Source organism: Phaethon aethereus, assembly GCF_964289735.1.
Source record: "Phaethon aethereus genome assembly, chromosome: 8".
Taxonomy (NCBI): domain Eukaryota; kingdom Metazoa; phylum Chordata; class Aves; order Phaethontiformes; family Phaethontidae; genus Phaethon; species Phaethon aethereus.
The window spans coordinates 17338882-17360874 of NC_138584.1; the positions used below are offsets into that span (position 1 = coordinate 17338882).

The following is a 21993-nucleotide window of genomic DNA, read 5'->3' on the forward strand; positions in this document are numbered from 1 at the left end:
CAGTTTGCTTGGAACAAACCCAGCTGGCGATGGACAATTTCTTAAATGTGAGTGTACTCAGCCTTTCTATTCTGCTGCTTCTCATGTAATTTTCTGGTTTGTTTTGGGTTTTGTTTTCAGAAGGTAACATGTCAGGAACAGGTACAACTGTCTCAAGTGCCCCAACTGAAACCTGAGCAACTTACAAGTTACTGCATTGCTGAATGCAAGATACTCGCTGCTTTCAAGTTTTGAATTATACTTGCTTCACAAGGATTTTCAGTCCAAAAAAAGCATTCTGTTCAAATGCTTTCAAAGACTTGTGCAGTAGAATTTCATAGATCCGTATGTGAAGGTCAGTGAACCCAAGAACTATGATGAACTAATCAACATAATAGATACTTCAGTATTAGATAGTGTATCATTCTTATGTGTACTGTAATGTCAACATCTTGTTGCATCTACAACAGTACAGTTTCCTCACACCTTTCACAAGAGTGCTAAAACACAAACACTTTCCTGGTGTCTGATATGGAGTCAGGAGGATTGGCTTATGTCCCTTCTATCATCTGCAAGGATACATAATACTTCTGCACTTGTAATTCCTACTGTTTATTACTCAGACTGCAATAATATCCTAAAGCTCTCCTCAGGACTGGACCACACTTTATTAGCTGTGTACCAGAGACAGTTTTGCACTTAACCTTTTCATGATGCAATCAGTTAAATACTACTATATTATCAAGCATCAAATTATTAAATGCAAAATCATAAGGCTCCAGGCAATGTTCTTTATGGTCATAAAAGTTAAAATAGATAAATAATACAAACTTTAAGAAACATATGCTTTCTACGTTAATGCAAGGAGAATAAACTTCACTTCTGAAGAAAGATCACAGCACGAACTCTCCCCCCATCAGTATAGATCACATTCCTGATAACTAACATACCATAAAGAAATATTTTTCTAGTTACGATATGTTTCAAAACCAGGTTGACATGAACCAGAGATCAAACAAAGTCTGTATACACGGACCTACTTTGAAAAATCTAAGGATCTGTAGGGTGTTCAGATCATATAGTCTGCAGAAATTTAATTGGCATATTGTTGCTGTTTAACTTAAAATGTACACCATAGCTACAATATGGAAAATTATTAGAAATAACTGAGTAAGCAGGCTGTCATCCTAGAAAAGACAGTTTAAAATTATCAGAATTATCTCTAGAATACATATATGTCTTAGCTCTGACTGCATCAAACCATTAATCATCTTGGCTGGACCCCATTTACCTCACATGTGGATCACTGCTCCTTTAAACATGGTTTATGTGGCTGAGCTGCTTTATTCCACCTTAATCAACAAAAGTTTAGTAATTAGGATGGGACCAGGGAAGGAAGAAAGGAAGTAAGAAAAAGAAATGCAAAGATTTCTAGAAATCTTTGGATGAGCATTTCAAAGAGGACAGTAGCTAAAATATTTGCTTTCCACCCCCACCCCCCAAAGAAAATGGAGTAGACACAAATCCAAGAAAAATTCCTTTGAGGAAGACTCAGAAATATAGATGCTGAGTGGCCATAGTGTCATGCAAAGAATCAAGGTTTCCTTACCTCTCATCTGCTCCTCAAATCATCATCTGCCAAAAAAAAAAACCCCACATTTCAACAGACATAACTCTTGGTGAATAAAAATGCTATGTGTAAAACAAAATATATTATAAAAATTCATCTTATAGCAGACCTATATTTTCAAAACTCACAGCTTTTCTTCTGTCCTTTGAATGTGGAAAAATAGCTCAGTCTTACTAAGACTTCTACATAAGCAGCTTTTCCAAGATGAGAAACATCCCTTTTCCTGACAATTACATTTCCTGATTTATTCTATGGACTGTTCCTCTCCATAAGGTGTTTTCCTGCCAGTTTAATGAGCAGCAGCAAGTTAGCAGGCTTTCACTTACAATCCGAACTCAAAGTCAACTGGTCTGCAAGTATTACTGAGGAATATTTGTAGAACTGAAGATTTGGAAGATGAATATTTTGGACATGTATTTATTCAGTGATTCAGAGTGATATATGAAGACTACTATGAGTAAATTTTTTAAAAGTTGCCAAAACTGTACACAAAATGAAATTAATAAACAGTCAATGTTACTTAAAAACATGGGCAGAAAATGACTTTATTTTCTACAGGGAACTAGTTTGATAAAATAATAGAAGCTCACACTGCAACAATAAAACATTATCACTTAAGTTCACTGTTCTTGCATAAAGCTCACCACAGAACTGGGACTATTCATAACAATTTTTATTAGACCTGTTTATATTTTTGACAATGAGAAAATTGTTCTAGGAAAAATCTGCAGATTTTACAATAAAATAATAAAATTTAAATAATAAAATTTTCTTTTCTAATAAAAAGAAATCTAAAAATGTATTCCTTTTTAGGGGTTTCTGAAACATTTTTCTCAATAATAGAATTATACAGTTTCCAATCCAAAGCAAGAAATTATGCTGACAGGAAATCTTGTCAAAGTGAATGAACTACCAGCGGACCTGGGTTCCAGATGTTAGCCATTGTACAGTAATAAATAACATTGATTCATAATAATTTAGAGCAAAAAGCTAATAAAATAAGAGCATTATGTTGTACCTTATACTTTTGTTGAGATCTGACTTCAACAAAATAGCTCTAGCTTAAAAAACATCCATTTCCTTCCTCCCTTTAAAGAAGTACATTGTTGGAACTGACAAGATGAAATAGCCAAGTGAGTTTTTTTTCTAAAACAGTGGTTGCAGATATAACTTTCAGGTTTATTTGTCGTTTAGTCAAAAGCAGGCTCCATGGACATTGTGTCAATGGGACATTCTACGTTCTTTGTGTTTTACTTTTAAGGGAAGCAGCAATGACTTGTCTCTTACGAAGTATACCCCAAAGGAGCAAATATCACCATGGCATTAATCTCATTTTCTTTCTGCATTTGTCTCATTTTTATCAACTGAGCCTATTATTTAAATATATAGAAATTAAGAAGTATCAGCTATGTAAACTGTAAAATCTGTACTCAATCTCCTTTGTCTACATATAAAATTGCTAATGTCTCTAAATAGTACGTGACATAAAATAATGCGTTCGTACATGACGAGGTTTGTTCAGGGTGGAGTTGTGAATGTGGAATCTGCTTGTTTGTTAAGCAAGATGCTAATACTATATACATAATGAAAATTGTCCTTGGTGGTTAGCCTATGCGTCAGGGGTTCAGTGGGAGGAGTTAATTTCTTTAAAAATGTATGGGTAAGAAACTGAAAAAGGAAACAAAGGCTTAAAAAGTACAGAAAAGAACACTTTCCCCACCTCACCATGAAAAAAAAAGAGTAGTGTTAAATATGTTCTATTTTAGCCACATAAAAACCAAAGTCGAGAGCTAAACTTCCTGGGGAAGCATATGGTAGGGGTATGGCAAGAGCAGGCTGCTGGCTCCAGCCCTGGGGAGCAAGTGCCTTGCATCAGGTCTGGGAGATCCCCTCCGGCAGACATGCAGAGCAGTATTGCCAGGTCCCAGCAGGAGCTGCATTTAGCTCTCTTAAGACCCAATCTTGCAAACACTTATGCACATGAGTAATTTCAGCTGCCACGAATCAAGTTATTCACCTGTTTTAAGCTTTTGCAAGGGTGGTACAACATCAGGCCCACATACGTAAACGCTAGCCAACAGGATAAAATGGAAGAAAGTCCGCTTTTCTTCATCTAATCAGCTTAGTTTTTGCTGTATTTTTGTTTCCCAATTTTGACTGGAAAAGAATGCAGCTGCAAATAAATATTTGCTTTTTACAATTTCTTTAATAAATGAATCATTGCAACCATCTCAAGCACATGGTAAAAATCATACAGTTCAGTGGTCACCTGTCATTTTAAGCACTTTCAATACTTCATAGTGATTTCTGTTATGAGTTTAGGGTGCTTTAAAAATTTAGAGACCAATGGTTTTGTCGTATCTCTGAAACTGTGGATTAAGCCAAACAAAGGAAACTGAGAGAAGACACTGACAATTGTCAGCACACTTAATGTCTTGATACTTTTCTGCATTTAATTTGTTGCTGATTTGTCCAGTTTGTAAGCTCTGGAGAAAACTGAATCTTCTAACAGGCTCTGTATTTACCAAGTATGAGTATTATTCTATTATCATATGGATCACTGACCAATGTCTGGTGTTCGTGATTTTCTAGTTGCGTTGCTCCAGAACATGCAGGTTTATGACTTAGTATGTGATCTCCACGAGCTGGAAAGAGTCAAAACATATGGCAGATCAGATGTTAGGCTTGTGGAGAATAAAAAATTAAAGTGTCTCAGAGCAGTTGAGAGACTCCTTTGCTATATATTTTATGTGATTTGTGTGTGTGTTGAGGGAGATGTCACCTAGGGAAGGGAATTGAACAAAAAATAGCTTTAAAAAATGAACTGTTTGTATTATCGTTTTAAACTTTAAAGTCTGGTCAGCTAAAAGCAGATGTTGTGAACTAAGATGGAAACTTGCCTGAGGCCAGAATCGAAGAAGGCATTCTCTAATAGTAAGAAGTAAAAATGCTTTCTGGTTTCAGATTTTATTAAAAGCACAAAATGAATGCTTATTGTATGCTTATAAGCACAAACATTTCCCCACTTTTATTCAAATTACTGAATAATATTGGTGGCTTCAGAATTTAATTTCAGACAATGGGTTCATTAGCAATCCTGATTGTATTCTAAGCTCTTTACCATAAAATCTTTTGTTATTCTGTGCTGGCCAAGATCCTGTCATGTTGGAAGTAGGAATGAAGTGCTTCTTACCCTTGGCTGTCTGCCCAGTAATCAGATGGGGAAGTGGATTAAAGCATCTAAACATGTGGTGTACATTTTGGAATATAGTAATATGACACAGTTCTGATGTGAGCCTTTTAGGGTAAGAATAATAAAGGAAAGATCTCATATACACAGAATTGTAAAAATGAGCATAACCTTTACTGCATGCTTTTAATTGACCTGAGCTTGCACAGTCTGAGAGAATTCACTTACATTATGTAAACATACAATGTCTAAGAACTTGAAATGGAAAGTTAAAAATTAATCAATATTTTCAAGAAATAAAAACAAAGGTGATTAAATAAAAATTATTTGTGTTAAAACCGATCAATATTTGAGAAAATCTTCTGTCTCCTTTTCATCTATTTATGTATGAGGAAATACATATTTACAGTAGCTGCCTCTATAGTATTTGTTGAATGGCATGAAGCTTTGAACCAGCTTAAAATTTAGTCTTTCTGAGACAGTTCTGCAATTTATTTTAAATGTACTAGTTCAAAAGCTATGTTCTAATGGCAAGTCCAAAATTATAAATTGCAGAATTTCTGTGGAAAAAAAATAGCAACCTACTTCTGCATTTTACAAATACTTTATGCAATATTGTTTCAGTTCATAGAAACTGTTTGAGGCAGCTTTGTTGCTCTAGTTCAGCAGCAGCATGAGAAAAATATGTATAAATTATTTTCAGAAATCCACTAGAAAATATTCTAAGCATCAGCATTTTCAGTCTATAGATCAATAGTTATTTTTTCCTGTAGGAATCCTTTCGATAGCAGTCATATGGCAGAAGAATCAACTGCCTTTTCTAATTTATACCATGATAAAAGCAAAGACGTTTCAACGGACAGTGTAATTCCTGGTAAATCTATGCTTGGACAAGCTCTAAATCTGGCACCACTTTCCTTTTTTACCGTTATAAGGAGTATTTAGCACCTTCCTTTCCATTGGTTTCAGGATTTGTGAGCGTGGGCGGTTTGTCAGGTGTTAACGGCCGGGCCGCGCCTCAGAGAAAGGCAGCCACTCCGGAGCGGGCTCGGCGCCCTCCATTTCCTGCCAGCGGGAGCCCGCAACCCCCGCCACGGTAACTAACAGCCGGAGCCGGCCGGCTCCTGCAAACTCTGGAGGGCGGCCCTCCCCTGGGCGGTGCTAGGAAAGGACTGGGCGGCAATCGTCCCTTCGCGCTCGCTCGGCCGAAGGGCATTAACCGCCGGGCGCTGGCGGGGCGCTGTGGTACTCCCTCCGTTGCCGCCATTTTGCGCGGTGGTGGCGGGAGGCGCTGTTGGTGAGGTGAGAGCGTCTCCGTCAGATTCGCCTTCCCCTTGAAGGAGGAGGGCGGGAGAGGGAGCGCTGCCTGTGACGGGGGGGCTTAGGGGCTCGCAGGAACGGAGAAAGGGCGCTGTGCGGTGCGGATGCCCTCTGCACCTCAGGGCATCTGGCCCACAGCTGGGAGCGAGCAGTTGCATTTTGTTTGGGTCGGCAGCGCTGAAGGTTGCAACCTTCACTTTGGGCCCCCTGGAGAGAGCACTGAGGTGAAATACAGAGGTCGGAGGAAGGATTTGTTTTCAGGAAGGAAGAGAAAAGCAGAGGGGCATCAAAACTGAGCAAACTGCCTTGTCGCCTATAGTAAGTTTATAGTAAGCCGTTTCTTAAAGCAGATACGAGAGGCCTTTGCTTATAGGAGTTGGCAAACATCTGTCAGTGTGAATCAATGGTCTGTGCTGCTCCTGCAAACACCTACTCATGTCCCTCATTCTGCCATCTTGAATGTGCATTTTCCCTGTGCTGTCAGCACTGACACTATGGAAAAGGCCCTTTGATTCCTGTCCATCTTGGAGATATGTTTTGCCTGCACTCCTCCTGGGCCCCCCCCCCCCTTTTTTTTTCTTTTAAAGGAAGAAAAAAAAGTCTGAGAGACTTCACTGGTTTTTGGCTGGGGTTTTTGAGGGGGGTGTCCCAGCTGACAGCCAGCAAGCAGATGGGTGTCTGCAGGACTGCATAAAGGAGATTTATGCCAAGGTTTTCCAGCCTCTTAGAATGACTATGACATCTATAATTTTTATTTATGTTATCAAGCAATTGGAATTAATAGAGCCAGTCAAAGAATAAATGACAAAGAATAAATGATGTATAGGGAGCGGGGACCTGAAGGGCCTGGGGGATTAAATATTGTGTGTATAGCAAAGACTGCTCAAGGATGGGAATCGTAAATCCAAATTATTTAAATGGAAGTTGCATAATCATAGATGGATAATTCCACACCTGAGGTATGAAAACCATTTCATACTGGTGTGCAGTGCTTGCAGCTCCTTGGAGCTCATGGAGTGGTGGTTATTCAGTTGGATAAGCACTTAATGCAGATAATTACTACTTGAATAGCAGCAACTTGATGGTACTCCTGAAGATGCTTTCTGCTGCCACTACTAATACCCAAACCTGAGAACTCCTGCTTTAGATTACTGACATTTAAAGCATGCGAAAGCATGGTGGCAAAATTAGCCAGCTTTGTTAGATTTATTAGTGTGATTTATAAATTCTAGATTTATTAGTGTGAAGCAAAAAAACGCCAATTCCTGGCGGTAGGAGAGTGGCAGAAATTGGCAGAAGTGGTGTTGCAGACTTGCTCTGAAAAGGAGTGTAAAAGGGACATTGACAGGTTTCTTGTTTGAAGTTCTAAAACCTATCCTCTTCACTGTATTCACAGACAGCTTTGACTACATGCTCTATATTCTGACGGTATTGTGAAATGTTTTCTATTTCAAATTTGAAACATGTCTCTGGAATATTTGAAGTTTTATGGCTTCTGTGGAAAAAAAATATTTTTAAAATTTTTGATTCACAGCTGACAGTGTAGAGTAATAAAGTAAACCTGAATCATATTTGCAAAGCATTCTTAAAGGTGGTTTTTTTATATGTAACTAATGAGATGCTGGAGTACAAAAGAAGTGTCACCTTTGGTTTATCTTTGTAGGTAAAGAAGATAGCTTTACTTTGTTATTTTATCACCAGATTTGGCCTTTATTGAATTTTATAAACTGTGTTGAAGTTGATTTGGTATTTTACTATTTGTTTCAGTAAATCTAAGATTTTTGACTCAAAATCCTTTCTATGGTGTTCTTTTAGTGAGATCTTTGCATTTTAAAGTTGTCCTTAAGCAAAATTAAGAGCTGTGAAACTTCTCAGCACAAACACATAAAGAAAACATGTCTAATGCCTAGGGTTGGTGCTAAATGAAAAACACTTAAATTAACTGGAGTATTTTTAAAACTGGTGTATATGATAAATAATTTAGAAATAATCTCTGGTCCTGATGTTTCAGAACAAACCTGTTAACAACATTAAGGAGTTGGGCCCATACTCCACTTGTCCAGGTAAGCAATTTGCATGTAGGTTAAAAAAAAAAATAATCTGGTTTACTTGTAAATTAAAATAATTGTTGGGGTTTTTTAGATAATAGAATAATTTAATTTCGTAAACATTAACAGAATCTGATCGTAAGACAGATCATGTTTTTCCAGTGAACAGAAACAATCTGAGGAAAAAAGATATAGTCTGCAGTTGTATAAAATAATCTTAGCATTATTCTTAGAAATTAAATAATTTAACATAAACTTTATCTGGATCTTCACTCTTACTCACTTTTTCCCTCCTGAAATATCATGGTAATGTAAAGGTGGTTTAGAGTGCTATCCTACAGGATTTTTTGGTCATAAGTAATATGAACCATATTTTATCAGGAGAGAGGGTCTCTTTTTGAAGAAGAATTAAGGATTTAGGCAAGAGGTCTGAAAGAAAAAAAATACAGAAATTAAGTATTGGCACTTATAACTAATAAGCTTTCTATTGCTTACACAGGTTCAATTCTAGTAATTTCAGTTTCACAGTTCCTTGTTCTGCCTTTTGCAAATTAAGAGACTTCACATTTGATCTAAAAATGTTCAACTCTGCAGATATGATCTTTTCATTGGATAATTTGTTTTATGAAAGACCAGTTACAAGACAAAGGTAAATCTTTATTGTTAAATATATATAATTGTTTTCCAAGTTTTTCCACACTCTGAATAATTTTACAGCAGAATTTTTTTTTATAACTCCCTTTTCTGTCTATCAATAGAATTGTGGGACTAGAAATTTCCAGGTTCATAACCCATATTTTGAAGTGTTTTTCGAAGCACACTGAAGTTTCAATGATGCAGGTGTATCATAGGCCTATAAGAAATATGGGTTAGCAGAAGTTCTGTCTCTTAAATTTTGTGTGTTTAAAAATCACACAAATTGAAGCATAAGAATATTTTTTAGCAGGAGAAACTGTAGGTTGTTTATGATTAGTGGATTTGAGCTAGATATTGTGGAGGGTGCTTAATAAATGTTTTTACCTTACATTTGTGTGTTAAAAATAGGCATCTAGAAAATGAAGAGCCTAAGATTTGTATTGCACCTGCTCCAGCTATTGCTGAAATTCCAGCTGCAGAGGAGTTGCAGAGAGAACTGGAAAAAAACACTGCAAACACTCATATGGGTAAAATATCATAGAATAGAATCATAGAATCATTTAGGTTGGAAAAGACCTTTAAGGTCATTGAGACCAACCATAAACTTAACACTAAACTGTAATACTTGTCATTAATTTTGAATGGCTTAACAAATAATTAGTGTGACAGATACTTCCTCCTCTCTCTTTTAATGGTGTAAAATATGAAACATTCTAGGTATGCCAATATAGACAAAGAATGTATTTTAGTTGACAGTGATGGTCTTAGATATATTTGGAGTACTAGCAGTCCTCTTTGGGCATATACAGGCTACAAGTTTACTGTGCAGAAGTGGGCAAGGTAAGAAGTATGATCAAAATTTCAGCTATTCCACATTGTTCCATGAAGCATCATAACACAGTAGGAAGCAGCTGTAGGAGCATAATGCAACACATGGATCTGATGGCCTGTCTCCAACCCAAGGAACTGAGAGTTTATAGGAACCTAACTTTCTTCTTCCCTTTTGGGGCTTTATTCAAATTGTTATTCAGGAGGCCAAAAGTGAATCTTGCCCTTGATTGCTGCTAAGTGGAGTATTCCGTCCATCTAGACATTCAGGATCATCTTAAGGAAACTTAATTTAAAGAATTCAGCTGCTTTATCTCTGTCAGCTAGGTTTCTGCATTTCTTAGCTGCTGTGCTGATTTACGATACTCTCTATTTAGGAATTACATTGTTAAGACAAGGGTTGTTTTCTACTTTACGCAAGAACAGTTCCATTAAGAACTACTCGTTCAAATAAGCTTTCTGGTGTTTGTAGAAGTAGAACTGTTGGAGTTATGTCACAAACAGGCCATTGTAATTTTATGTTTCTAGATGGATAACACTGAAATTAATAGGCTGTGGAATAGAGCTGTTCTGTAATCCTGTTGCATTCAGTTGCTTACTTCTGCTCTTGCCTTGCTTTTGCTGACAGCAGTGCTTGTATGGTCAGCCAGATCAGAACACCAATCCTACTGAGAACTAACCCTACAAAATGTGATAATTAACCAAGATGACTATGAAACCAGCCTGTCACCAACATCATTATGAATTTTGACTGTTGAGACTGCAGGGTTTATCTCACAGCTGTTTGTAGTAGGAACTTCAAGCTTAGCCATTGTGTCATCTTTTTAAAAAGACCATCTTTATTCTGGGATAGGGTGAAGAGTTTGTACCTTACAAACTGCTTTGTAGTTCTGAGGAATAGTTTTGCTCCTTTATTTCATATACGAAGCATGAAAAATGACCCTATTTCTATAACTTTTTAACTGACAACAGATGCATTGCATTCATCAGCACGAGTCATAAAATATGCACTGAAGTTCTTGCAATAAGATAGAAATATCACTTTGTATAACATATGTGAATTTGGCTTATTCTGTGTGGAAGATATTTAATAAAATGACTGTGAATAGGAATATGAATATTAATAGAAATAAAAATGTATTGGTTTTGTGGGAGGGAAAAAGCACCAGAAGTTTATACAACAATATAAGAGTAGCATGGAGGAGGGAAATGATAAATCACCAGCACCTGTTCATTTTGGCATAGCCTCTGAAAAAGAAGTGCTTCAATTAAGTGTAGGAGAAAGAGAGAAAATTAGTTTTCGGCATATAAGTCTGAAAATGGTTTCATTGTCTCTCTCTTCTGACCAAGATAAATCTGAAACAGGAGCAGGGGTTTCTCAGCAACCTGGTGCAAATTTTTCACAAAATAAAATATTAAGTAATTTTCCAGAAAAGAGTGATGATGAAAGTGTTCATTCAACATTAAGAAAAAGGTATGTGTCTAGTCAATTCTGATAATTTATCAACTGTCAGAATCATATTATTTTAGATACATTTGTTAAACATGGAGTTTTGGATCCTTCAATTGAAGGTACTTTAACAGGGCTCCAGGCACTAATTCTTTTCAGTATGAGGAAAAAAGATCTTTCCTTTGGCAATATTTTAATGGCGTAATTAAATGTGTCCTGTGCTTAGCCTCTTTTATGAGAAAAGTAAGGATGAAGTTTGTTGCTTCAATTTTAAAGAAATTGTTAGATAACAAAGGTTTCTCAAAATACTATTTCAAGTTCTGTATCCACACGGTAACAAGCAAGAAGGCTAAGATCACTTGCTTTTCAGAGCAGAGGTCAGCCAGACAGGAATACCTTGAGCAGTTCTCAACATGATTTCAGTGCTGCCTGGGAGTAGAGGTTTTACAGAAAAACTCTTCTATGCCCAGCTCTTCTCATTCCTCAGAACCTGTATGTCTCTCTCGTTTTTAATTATGTAGAGATTGACAGTTAATTTGCTGTTGTGATTCAGAGCCCACCTGGACAGGCAGTTTATTCTGTCAGGTTCTTTCTGGAATGAAAGTAAAGTTAAAATATATCTTGAAAGGAGTCTTCTTCAGGTAGAAGAGTGTCAGATGAAATAAAGTTAGATACAAACTTTTCTTATGATTGTATCTTACTAGTTCTGCTTCTAATACAAACATACGTATTTTTCAAATATTAGAGGAACTGTGTAACATTACAACAAACTAATGAAAATCCTGGATCTTTTGCAGCTTATTTAAAATGTCTGGTTATATGTACAAAAATACAGAATTTAATGATAGTTCTATGGATGTGAAGGAAAGTGATCCTTACTTAAATACAAATGAAAAGCTGAAAGAAGTGAGAAAAGAAGGTTTATGGAGAAATAATCATCATACACCAATAAGTAAAGACTCAGATTTTACTCTGCAAAGGGTAAATGATGGGGACATTGCATCTAAAAATGGAATTGAAATGAAATCATTTGCTAATGCTTCAGAGATTCTGGATATGACAGGTAATTATTATTACTCTATTTCAAGAAAAACCAACTGCCTCTCTTTGCTATGTAATAATAGTGGATATCCATGATCTGAGATAGAGTGAAGAACATTTTCCCACTAGCTCAAGGTGAGATAATTGGATAAACTTGATAAAAGATACTGCAATTCTATGTAACTTATTTGCATTGTTGTTCAATATGAACTGGGTAAAAAATTTATGAAGAGTCACGTTTTCAAAAGTGCCAAGTCATGTAAACCTTTTTGAAAATGTCACTTCAAATCAGTCCCCTAAACAATTTGGAGAAGAGCAGCCTCATCCCTTCATATGGTAAATAGTCTCATCTTCATTTGAAACGAGAAATTGAAAACGGAATGTTTATTTGTGATGTGGCTCATACTTCTATCTTTGTAGAAATAGATTTTAAATAGGAAAAAATCTGGAAGATGGAGGAAAGTGGTGACAATTTTGATGACATGATAAAATACTTGTTTTAGAAAGAATTTTTGGTTTTCAATAGTTTTTAAATACATGTTCGTTATTTCTAGGTTTTAAGCTTTTTGGGACAGGAACTCATTGCATCTGTGGAATGTACTTTGTGTACCTGGCTAACTGCTACAGAAATACGGAGTAGACACAACTAGCAGCAAATTGTAGGGCAGAGCTGTGGCTTAGGATGGGATTTGTAGGCTGGTCAGGAATGGAATTCTGTTTGCCTTCTGAACAACGGTGACTCAATTTGTGGATGAGGGGAGGGCAGTGGATGTCATTTACTTTGACTTCAGCAAGGCTTTTCATGGAGTCATAGAGTGGTTGAGAAACACTGTCTTCCACAACATGCTTGTATCCAGGTTAGGACATTAGGAATGGATGGACAACTGCATGGGTAAAAAAAAAAAAAAAGGTTGGATGGTCAGGCTCAGAGGGTGGTCGTTAATGGGTCATGCTCTGCCCGTATGCCTACACAACTGGAGGACTGCAGGGAGGAGGGGACTGCCAGGGATCTCATGAAATTCAGCAGGAACAAATGCGAAGTCCTGCCCCAGGGAAGGAGAAGAACCCCTGGAGCTCCCCTGGGATGGACTGACTGGGGGCAGCTCTGCAGAAAAGTGCCTGGGGTCTGGCAAACAGCTTGCTGAACGTGAGCAAGCAGTGTGTCCCAGCAGTAACGAAGGCCAACAGCATCCTGGGCTTTGTTAACAGTAACGAAGCCAGGAAGTTGAGGGAAGTGATTATCCCCTTCTTCTTGGCACTTTTTAGTCCATGTCTAGACACTGCATCAAGTTTTGAGCCTCTAGTACAGGCAAGACATCCTTAAACTGGAGCAAGTTCAGCAACTGGCCACCAAGATGATCCTTTCAAATGATGAGCTTGTGACCTCCCTGTCCTATCCTGTCAGCTCCTTCTGTATCACCTGGACCTTGTTTTAGTCTTGCAGAACACACAGCTTGGGGTCAGGAATGTATTTTTCATGGTTGAAAACAAACCTGGTTTTATAAATTTACTCCTTTTTATTTCTTTAGGAACTACAGGAAGGAAATTGGAAATTTTGAGGGCTGTCACAGAAATACGTATCCTTGTATTTGCTGTATCTGATTTACTGATTTTATTACAATGCTCGTACATTTACAAAATTATAGTGTTTAATTTGTAGCCATAGGTACTCATGCATTACACTGTAATAGTTTTGATTTGTAACGTAATGCTGGGAATTAAATGATGAATAGAGGTTTACCCTGTGGAATTCCAAAGCTAGAATGAAAACAGGACAACTTATAGATAATTGCCAAGCAAATTTATTCTTATTTCAAACATTCAAATTTTATCCTCAAAATCGTTTATTTTTAAAATGTAAAATTTTTAGTTTGCATAGTATATATTTCAGGCCAGATTTTATATGCAAAGACGCATATATCCCCATACCCTTTAAATAAAGGAAAAGTGAATTAGTATTTAAGCTTATTAGGAAAACTGAATCTTACTTTTTGTCTCATTTTATCATGAGAAAATAAACTTCACATATTCCTTGTAGATCTGTATTTATGATGTAGTGTGCATGCAGTATATTTCCATTCTTTAAGCAGATTTTATAATAGTTTTCCTTTTTCTTGCCCCTGCCTTGAACCCATAACATAATGAACCATACATCTATATCTGTCAAGCTTTCTCCTTTTTTTTTTTTCCTTTTTTTACACTATCTTTTGAGTATTTTGTTTCTAGTAACCTGTCAAATCATAGAATCATACAATAGTTTGGGTTGGAAGGGACCTCTGGACGTCATCCAGTCTAACCTCCCTACAATGAGCAGGGACATGTTCAACTAGACCAGGTTGCTCAGAGCCCCATCCAACCTGACCTCGAATGTTGCCAGGGATGGGGCATCTACCACCTCTCTGGGCAACCTGTGCCTGTGTTTCAGCACCCTCACTGTGAAAAATTTCTTCCTTATATCTAGTCGAAATCTACCCTCTTTTACTTTAAAACCATTACCGCTTCTCCTATTGCTACAGGCCCTGGTCTGTCCCCATATTTCTTATAAGCCCTCTTTAAGTACTGGAAGGCTGCAATAAGGTCTCCCTGGAGCCTTCTCCATGCTGAACAACCCCAACTCTCTCAGCCTGTCCCCATAGGAGAGGTGTTCCATTCCTCTGGACCCACTCCAACAGGTCCATGTTAAGTGGTAGGTTAAATATCAGGAAGAGGAAATGTCTAAATTTAGGCAAATTAATGTGAGTAGCTTTAAGAAGTGTCATAATTTCCAAAATTAGTAAGGACTCAGCTGTTCTGAGTTGCCAATTACAGATAGTCAATGTTCTGCATTTTGAAAATAGATCGTTTAGGTAATTTTAGAGAAGGCCTTTTTTAGGAAATCCTTATTTTCTTTAGTCTAATATTACTTGGTTATCTTTACCCATTCTTTAATGTTTATATTGAACTACTTTTATTTCTTGTTTTACTCTTTTTCTTTTCCTCTCTATTTAGTCTTTTAATGTAACATCAATCTGAGTCCTCAGCAGTTCATTGTTTGTGTTACTGTTGGTGTTATGTCTGGCTGTGTGTGCATGCTCAGCCTGATCCGATGGTGACAGTTGGTCTGCTTGTGTGGCTTCAATGCAAGTCCAGACAAGGATCAACTCACTCATTTGGATTTGTAATGTAGCATTACTCTCTTTCCTCTTACTCGTATATTAGGTAAGAATGTTATTATCTGAAGAATATACAATATTAGCGATTGACAATATCTTTAAAACCACTGTCAGAACTAAGGGATTAAGGTGAATTTCTTTGCTACTGTTATGACTGGGCTTACAATATTATGCTAATTAATTTGTGTTATATTACAAATATAATGTGACCATTGACACTTTAGATATGCTAACAGCAGTGCTTTGCTTGTGCTTGTATGTGGTTTGCTGTGTAGAATAAAGGTTTTGTCCCTTGCAGTTTCACATTCCTTAATTGTATACTATTCTGTGAAGCCTATGGTTCATAGGAGAAGGTTCTTGATTATTGGTATAATCCTGAAACCTCTCACATAGTGGGTTTTTTTTTGGTGAAGTGGAATATATGGCACACTAAGAATCTAAATAAAGCTACTAAATCATTTAATAGGTTACTTTTTGATAATTTTTTACAAGGCTATGTGAGTGAAAGATTGTGACATACGTGGTAAAACACCAGCACAGGTTGCCCAGAGAGGCAGTAGATGCCCCATCTGTGGAAACATTCAAGGTCAGGTTGGACGGGGCTCTGAGCAACCTGGTCTAGTTGAAGATGTCCCTGCTCATTGTAGGGAGGTTGGACTGGATGACCTCCAGAGGTCCCTTCCAACCCAAACTATTGTATGATTCTATGATTTGACAGGTTACTGGGCAAGATGTCCCGGCTCACTGCTGGGGGATTTGACTAGGTGACCTTAAAAGGTCCCTTCCAACTCAAAAATTCTATGATTCTATGTTTAAGTTTGCATTTAAATTACAAGAAAGAGATGCATTTACAGCTCTAAAAAAAAATTCTCATAATTTTCACTCAGTTGTTTTCAATTCCTTAATGCTGTCAAGCAACCCAATTTAGAAGTATTTTTAAGGAGTTCCCATATTTTAACTATGCACAGTCTAAAGCTTTGGATGATGTAAGTATGAAACATTAGCTGCAGCTGCAAGTAGTACTTTGTAGATTTGGGGTATTTTCCCTTACTTCCACATTTGTGCTTATTTTATGATGAGTTATACATCATATTGGCCTGTAAAATAATCTTGTGTGACTCTTTCTTCCTAGAATAATGGAAAACCACAGCTGTAAGCAAGACTTACTTTCATGAAAGTTGCAAAAAACAGAGTTCTCAGGGCAATAGTTGGCTCATGTATTGGTACTCCTAATTATAAACTTGTTTGTAAGGTACCAGGAAGGACAGGATTTGCTTAACATTCATGTATAAGACATGATATGTTGTTAAAAAATTAAGAGAAATCAGCATATTAAAAAGATAATGGTCTTGTTTGTTTGTTTTATTGGTTAAGCTGGCAAAATTCAACTTGGTAGCAACTCTCTGGTTCCAAGAAATGAGTTGTAAGCATTCAACTTGGTAGAATTTCTCTGGTTGATTCACAGTGAATGTTACAAAGGATAATTTAACAAAAATCAGGGAAAATTTTGTATTCATACAGCATTCATACTTTACTGATCTTTGTGAACATTGGGAATGGTAGAGGAAAAACACAGGGAATTCTTGCAGCTGTTCAGCAGTACTGTCAGTGTCAGTCATTGCTACAGTTATTTATAAATGAAGTACTAGGTGATTCCCATTCATCCTTGTGAGCTTCTAACAGTCAGAGTAGTTTTAGAGCATTAACAGCTCTAAAGGAGTTGGAAGGAAGAAAAAGAAGGAAATGAAAAAAGAATTATAATAGTAGAATCCATGAGAAATTGGGAGGGAAGGAAGGAAGTGAAGCTGCACAGAGCATGCTGCATGGAGGGAGGATGGGTGAGTGACACCGTGGAAGAGGAAGGAGGGTAGAGTCAACCTGGTCAGAGGAAAATGAGAGAACGTGACATGGACATATATGGCTTCTGAGATGGTGGAGGTTAGAAGGTGGGGGAAGGAAGGAAGGAAACATAATCACACAAAACCTACTTTCATCATTATTAAAAGCTTAACATGCTATTAAAATTATATATATTCAACAATGTTGGAGTTCTGAATACAGATTGAATTACAGAAGGAAATAAAATTGCACTTTGAATTTGAGCACAAAAAACCTCTTTCTGACGAGCCTACTTTTCGTTGCAGTTGGATATTGGTAGTGATTCTCTATTAACGTCATCTAAGGCTAGATACTGGGTTTTTTGTTTGTAGCAGAATGGTAGACTTCATTACATAATAACCTTAGATGAACAGTATCTCCTTTACATTTCTGTGGCATATGTGTAGCAGAAGGTGTTCTTTCTTTTGCTGTAGCTTAAAGTTCACATCTAATACAAAAATTTTTTGAGGACTACATATATCAATGTAATAATATTTGTCTTGTGTCGTTTTCCCCTAGACAATGCTTTTGGAATGTATGAATAAGATTCTATGAATAGGTACAATGGATAGCTGTGTTATTTACTACTTTGCAATTCTTTCCTAGCTTCTTTATACAGATAGGAATTTTGTGATTTGTGCTCCAACTGGCTCTGGAAAAACTGTAATGTTTGAGCTAGCTATTACCAGATTACTCATGGAGGCCCCACTGCCTTGGTTAAATATTAAAGTTGTTTACAGTAAGTATTATGCAGCTTTAAACATTTTGGTGACAGCAGTAGGAAATGTCATTCTGCAAATGTGGAGATCTGGAGTGAGTGCTTTAATAACATTGAAATTAAATACGTTAAGAAGTTATGACCAACCTCATTCTTTAAAAAGTTGTTTCTTTTAGGGTTTATTTGTTTGTGATACCACTGTAACTATTACTAGTACGTAACAACACTCTGTAGTGTTCAGTATTGCCTGTACAAATAAAAATGCAAATGTCTTGTAAAGAGTGTGTCCTCTAAGAAGGCAAGATGTACGCAAAAAGGGAAGAAGAAAGCAAAGGAAACTAAAACAAATTCTTAGTGGCAGAACCAGAAATCACACAGTATCTTTTGTATGCCTTTCTTGCTCTGAGATGAGGGTCAAATTTTCCAATATTCCCTTACTTGGCAAGGTTTCATGCTAACTGTTCCTTTCTGTCTACTAATTCAGAGGCAACAGAGCTGTGATCTTCATGAGTTTAATTGATGTGTATAGGAACTAATGAAAATACTTGAAGACAGTCACAGCAATTACACTTTTTTTCTTTCCTTCCTGGAGAATTGAGTTCATATCATGTAAATCAGATTAAATTGGTGGTTTGTCCCAGTTTTAATTAATTCAGACAGTGATATATTTGTCAGTCTTGCTACTAATGGTTAATCTTTATCTTTACAAAAGTTTCAGCATAATTGTTTGGGTTTTTTCTAATTCCAAAGTGTTCAAATTCTTACAATAAAGCTAATGTTGATTTAGAGTTTACTGTGTATTGTAAACAGACGTTTTATCAACAGGCATGTATTATAGTTTCTCTGTCAGCAAATGGAGGTGGAGCATTTCAGTGTACTGTAATGTTTTTGATTACCTTGATAGAATTGATACAAATTGGCTGGTTGGAACTTTCTGTAAGGAAGCAGTTAACCTGCTGGTGGAATTAGATCTGCTGAACTTTCTAGGTTTGACAGTGATGGAGAAAGAGACATGTCAGTTTTCCAAATGTTGGAACAGAGCTGTTAATTGGATTATGTACTGCTCGAGCATGCTCTGGTACCTGGTTCATCAGTGGCCCAATGTATGTGAATTAGCTTGCAGTTGTTGTGTAAATTAAGAGTTGTTTCCCAGTAGCTTTAACACATGCTAAGGATTGGTGACTGAAGTTCTGGGAGCAATCACTAGCTTCTTGCATTCTTGCACAGCAAAAGATTATTACTTTTGCAATTTTTTGAGTTACTTACTGGTGGCTTAATCAGTTTGCTGGAGCTAGTGATTTCCCCTGCTTTATATGCCACTGGTACACTTAGGAGATTTTATACCTCCTTCTGAAGCAGAAACTGCTTCTTTAAGTCTCTTCATCTTAGGGATCACTTGTCAGCTGATATGCAGAAATGGTTCATATTCCAGTGGCTCTAACTGGCCTAGAATGTAATCACTGCAAGATCCATTTTATTACTGCTGGTTTTGGATCATGTGTAGATCACTTCTTTCACTTCAATCACTACGTTTTCCGTATAGATTACCCATCCAATATAGACTTATGTGTGTTGCTAGTATCAGTCTTTGTAGATAATTACTTCTGATTTCTAGAAATCAGGTTCCATCTGCAAAAGTATAGTATGTATCCTCAGGGGGAAAAAAAAAAGGTATTAATACATAGTTTTAGGAGACTGTTCACTAGGACTAGCATCAGAACTGCTACCTGCCGTGTTAGCTGCTACCTGCTGTGTTAGCTGCTCAGTATGACTCTGACTACACTTAACTGTACATTTGGTTTAGATAGATTTTGATTTCTTCTGGTATTCTATCTGTTGCTCATGGATGGTTTCTTATTTATAATTCCTGTTTTCTCTGAATACAGAGTGCTCAAATCATTCTGAACTGGAAAAAGGCTGGTATTTGTATGATCTTCCATTAGAAAATATGTATTTCCTGTGTTTTTTTCCATCTCTGAGAAAACCTTTGATAGCTGAATGATTGTTTCCATGTGGGATTGAGGAAAAAATCAGGATTAGGAGAGGGCATAAATAACCTTAATTAAAGGGTTCTGTTTCTGATTGTTGATAGAGAAGAATTGAGTCCCAAAGCTCAACATTGATCTTTGCACATGGAACAGGATAATAAGGATAATAATACCAGTTACAAATGTTATGGTTCTGGGAGCAAAGGTGAAAATTGAGGAAATTAAATTCAATAATACATCTTAAAAATGTATGCACTTAGCATCTTTAGCTATACAGTTGAAGATTTGGTTTTCCTGATGTAAGTTTGATTATGTTGTGTTACTTTTAGTGGCTCCAATAAAAGCTCTATGCAGTCAACGTTTTGATGATTGGAAGGAAAAATTTGGACCTATAGGACTCAGCTGCAAGGAACTGACAGGAGATACAGTGATGGATGATTTATTTGAAATTCATCATGCTCACATTATTATCACTACACCTGTAGGTTTCAATCCCAATTCTTACAAAAACCTAGAATAAGCAGACATTGGTAGTCTACTAATTGTATGCTACTAGGACTGCTCCTTTTTTTTTTTTGTAATAAGTAGTAATTTTATGATCCTTATGCTTGCCCTGCACACTGCTGTGCATACTATTAGTTCATGTAAACAACAGTTAGTAATATAATAATGTGCCAGATGAAACATACATGGCTTTAACTTGAATTAATATAACTGACTTTATTTAAAGATGTATTAAAAAGTTCAGGCATGTCTACCTGTCCTGTACTTCTGGCATATGTTGGCCTTTAAAACATCTTTCACCTTCAGTTGTTTCATTGTGGTGGTTTTTTCTTTTAGGAAAAATGGGATAGCATGACTAGAAGGTGGAGAGACAACTCTATGGTCCAGCTTGTACGACTGTTTCTCATTGATGAGGTAAGAAAGTGGATGTTTTATATGCACTGTTTTTGTTCTTGAAGATAAAAGGAAAACTAGAAAATGTTTATTTAACACATGTATAGATTGTAACTGGAGAAATATTTAGCAAATCTTTTAAAATTCCTAATAGGTGCATGTTATAAAGGATGAAAGCCGTGGTGCAACGTTAGAAGTTGTAGTCAGTCGGATGAAGACAGTTCAGTCTTCTCTTTGGCGTCTTTCAGAGAATCGTGGCACTGTTCCTCCCTTGAGATTTGTAGCTGTTTCTGCAACAATCCCAAATGCTGAAGATGTAAGAGTTTCATTTTAACTGTATTTTAATTAATGTAGTTGTATTTTGTAACATTTACCCGGAGTTATAAATTCAGATTGATAACAAAGTTGTAATTTTGAAGCTGTCAGCTGAAGGCAGCTGTGAGATGATGTTAATGTAATAAATTACCTAGAACCATATGGAACTATCAGCCAAATGTGGACATGCTTCAGTGTTAGATTTCTGTTTGTGATTTTCGTCTCTAAGTATGAATCACAACAGACTTGAGATTTCAGTCCGAATTATATCGGTCCTGTAGAAGGTAGAACTTCACCTGTTATTTTAATGATAATAGCAATGTCAAATGTGTTAATAGTTTACATGTGCCAAAAGTGGTGTGTAAATTAGGTAGACTAATTATTGTGTGATGCAGTTAGAGCAGAGTGTGATTAAAAGCAGAAATTTATCATTTCCATTCTATTTCTTTTTTAAAGATTGCAGAATGGCTTTCAGATAGTAAAATGCCTGCTGTATGTATGAAAATAGATGAGGAACAACGACCAGTGAAGCTACGCAAAATTGTTCTTGGTTTTCCCTGCAGTGACAATCAGACAGAATTCAGATTTGATTTAACTCTTAACTACAAGATAGCTAGTATTATACAAACATACTCGGAACAAAAACCAGCACTTGTGGTACAACAGCTTTTTTTTTCCCCCATCACATTTGAAATTGTTCCATTCTTAAAAGTATTGGTTCAAAAAAGTCTTTTCTTACTTATAGTTTTGTGCCACAAGAAAAGGAGTACAGCAGGCTGCTTCTGTTCTTGCAAAAGATGCTAAATTTCTACTGAGTATAGAACAGAAACAAAGGTATTTTTGTATTTGAGTTGTTAATAAGTGTTTGTGTGTTTTAGTAAACCTGTGACTTCTGTGAAGAAAGCTGTTGAGCTAATACAATT

General features: G+C 36.5%; 1 protein-coding gene across 1 annotated transcript in view; it reads left to right on the forward strand.

The window, feature by feature from the left end:
* Nucleotides 1–8745: 8745 nt before the first annotated feature.
* Nucleotides 8746–21993, forward strand: part of HFM1 (helicase for meiosis 1) — a gene marked incomplete at both ends in the record, with an annotated part of 49207 nt that continues 35959 nt past the window's right edge. The window contains 13 exon segments of the mRNA XM_082002762.1: nt 8746–8816; nt 9212–9330; nt 10787–11105; nt 11879–12144; nt 13652–13699; nt 16190–16260; nt 17759–17891; nt 20188–20339; nt 20699–20789; nt 20792–20841; nt 20910–21071; nt 21527–21727; nt 21816–21904. Of these exon segments, the coding sequence (XP_081858888.1) occupies nt 8746–8816; nt 9212–9330; nt 10787–11105; nt 11879–12144; nt 13652–13699; nt 16190–16260; nt 17759–17891; nt 20188–20339; nt 20699–20789; nt 20792–20841; nt 20910–21071; nt 21527–21727; nt 21816–21904 (1772 nt within the window).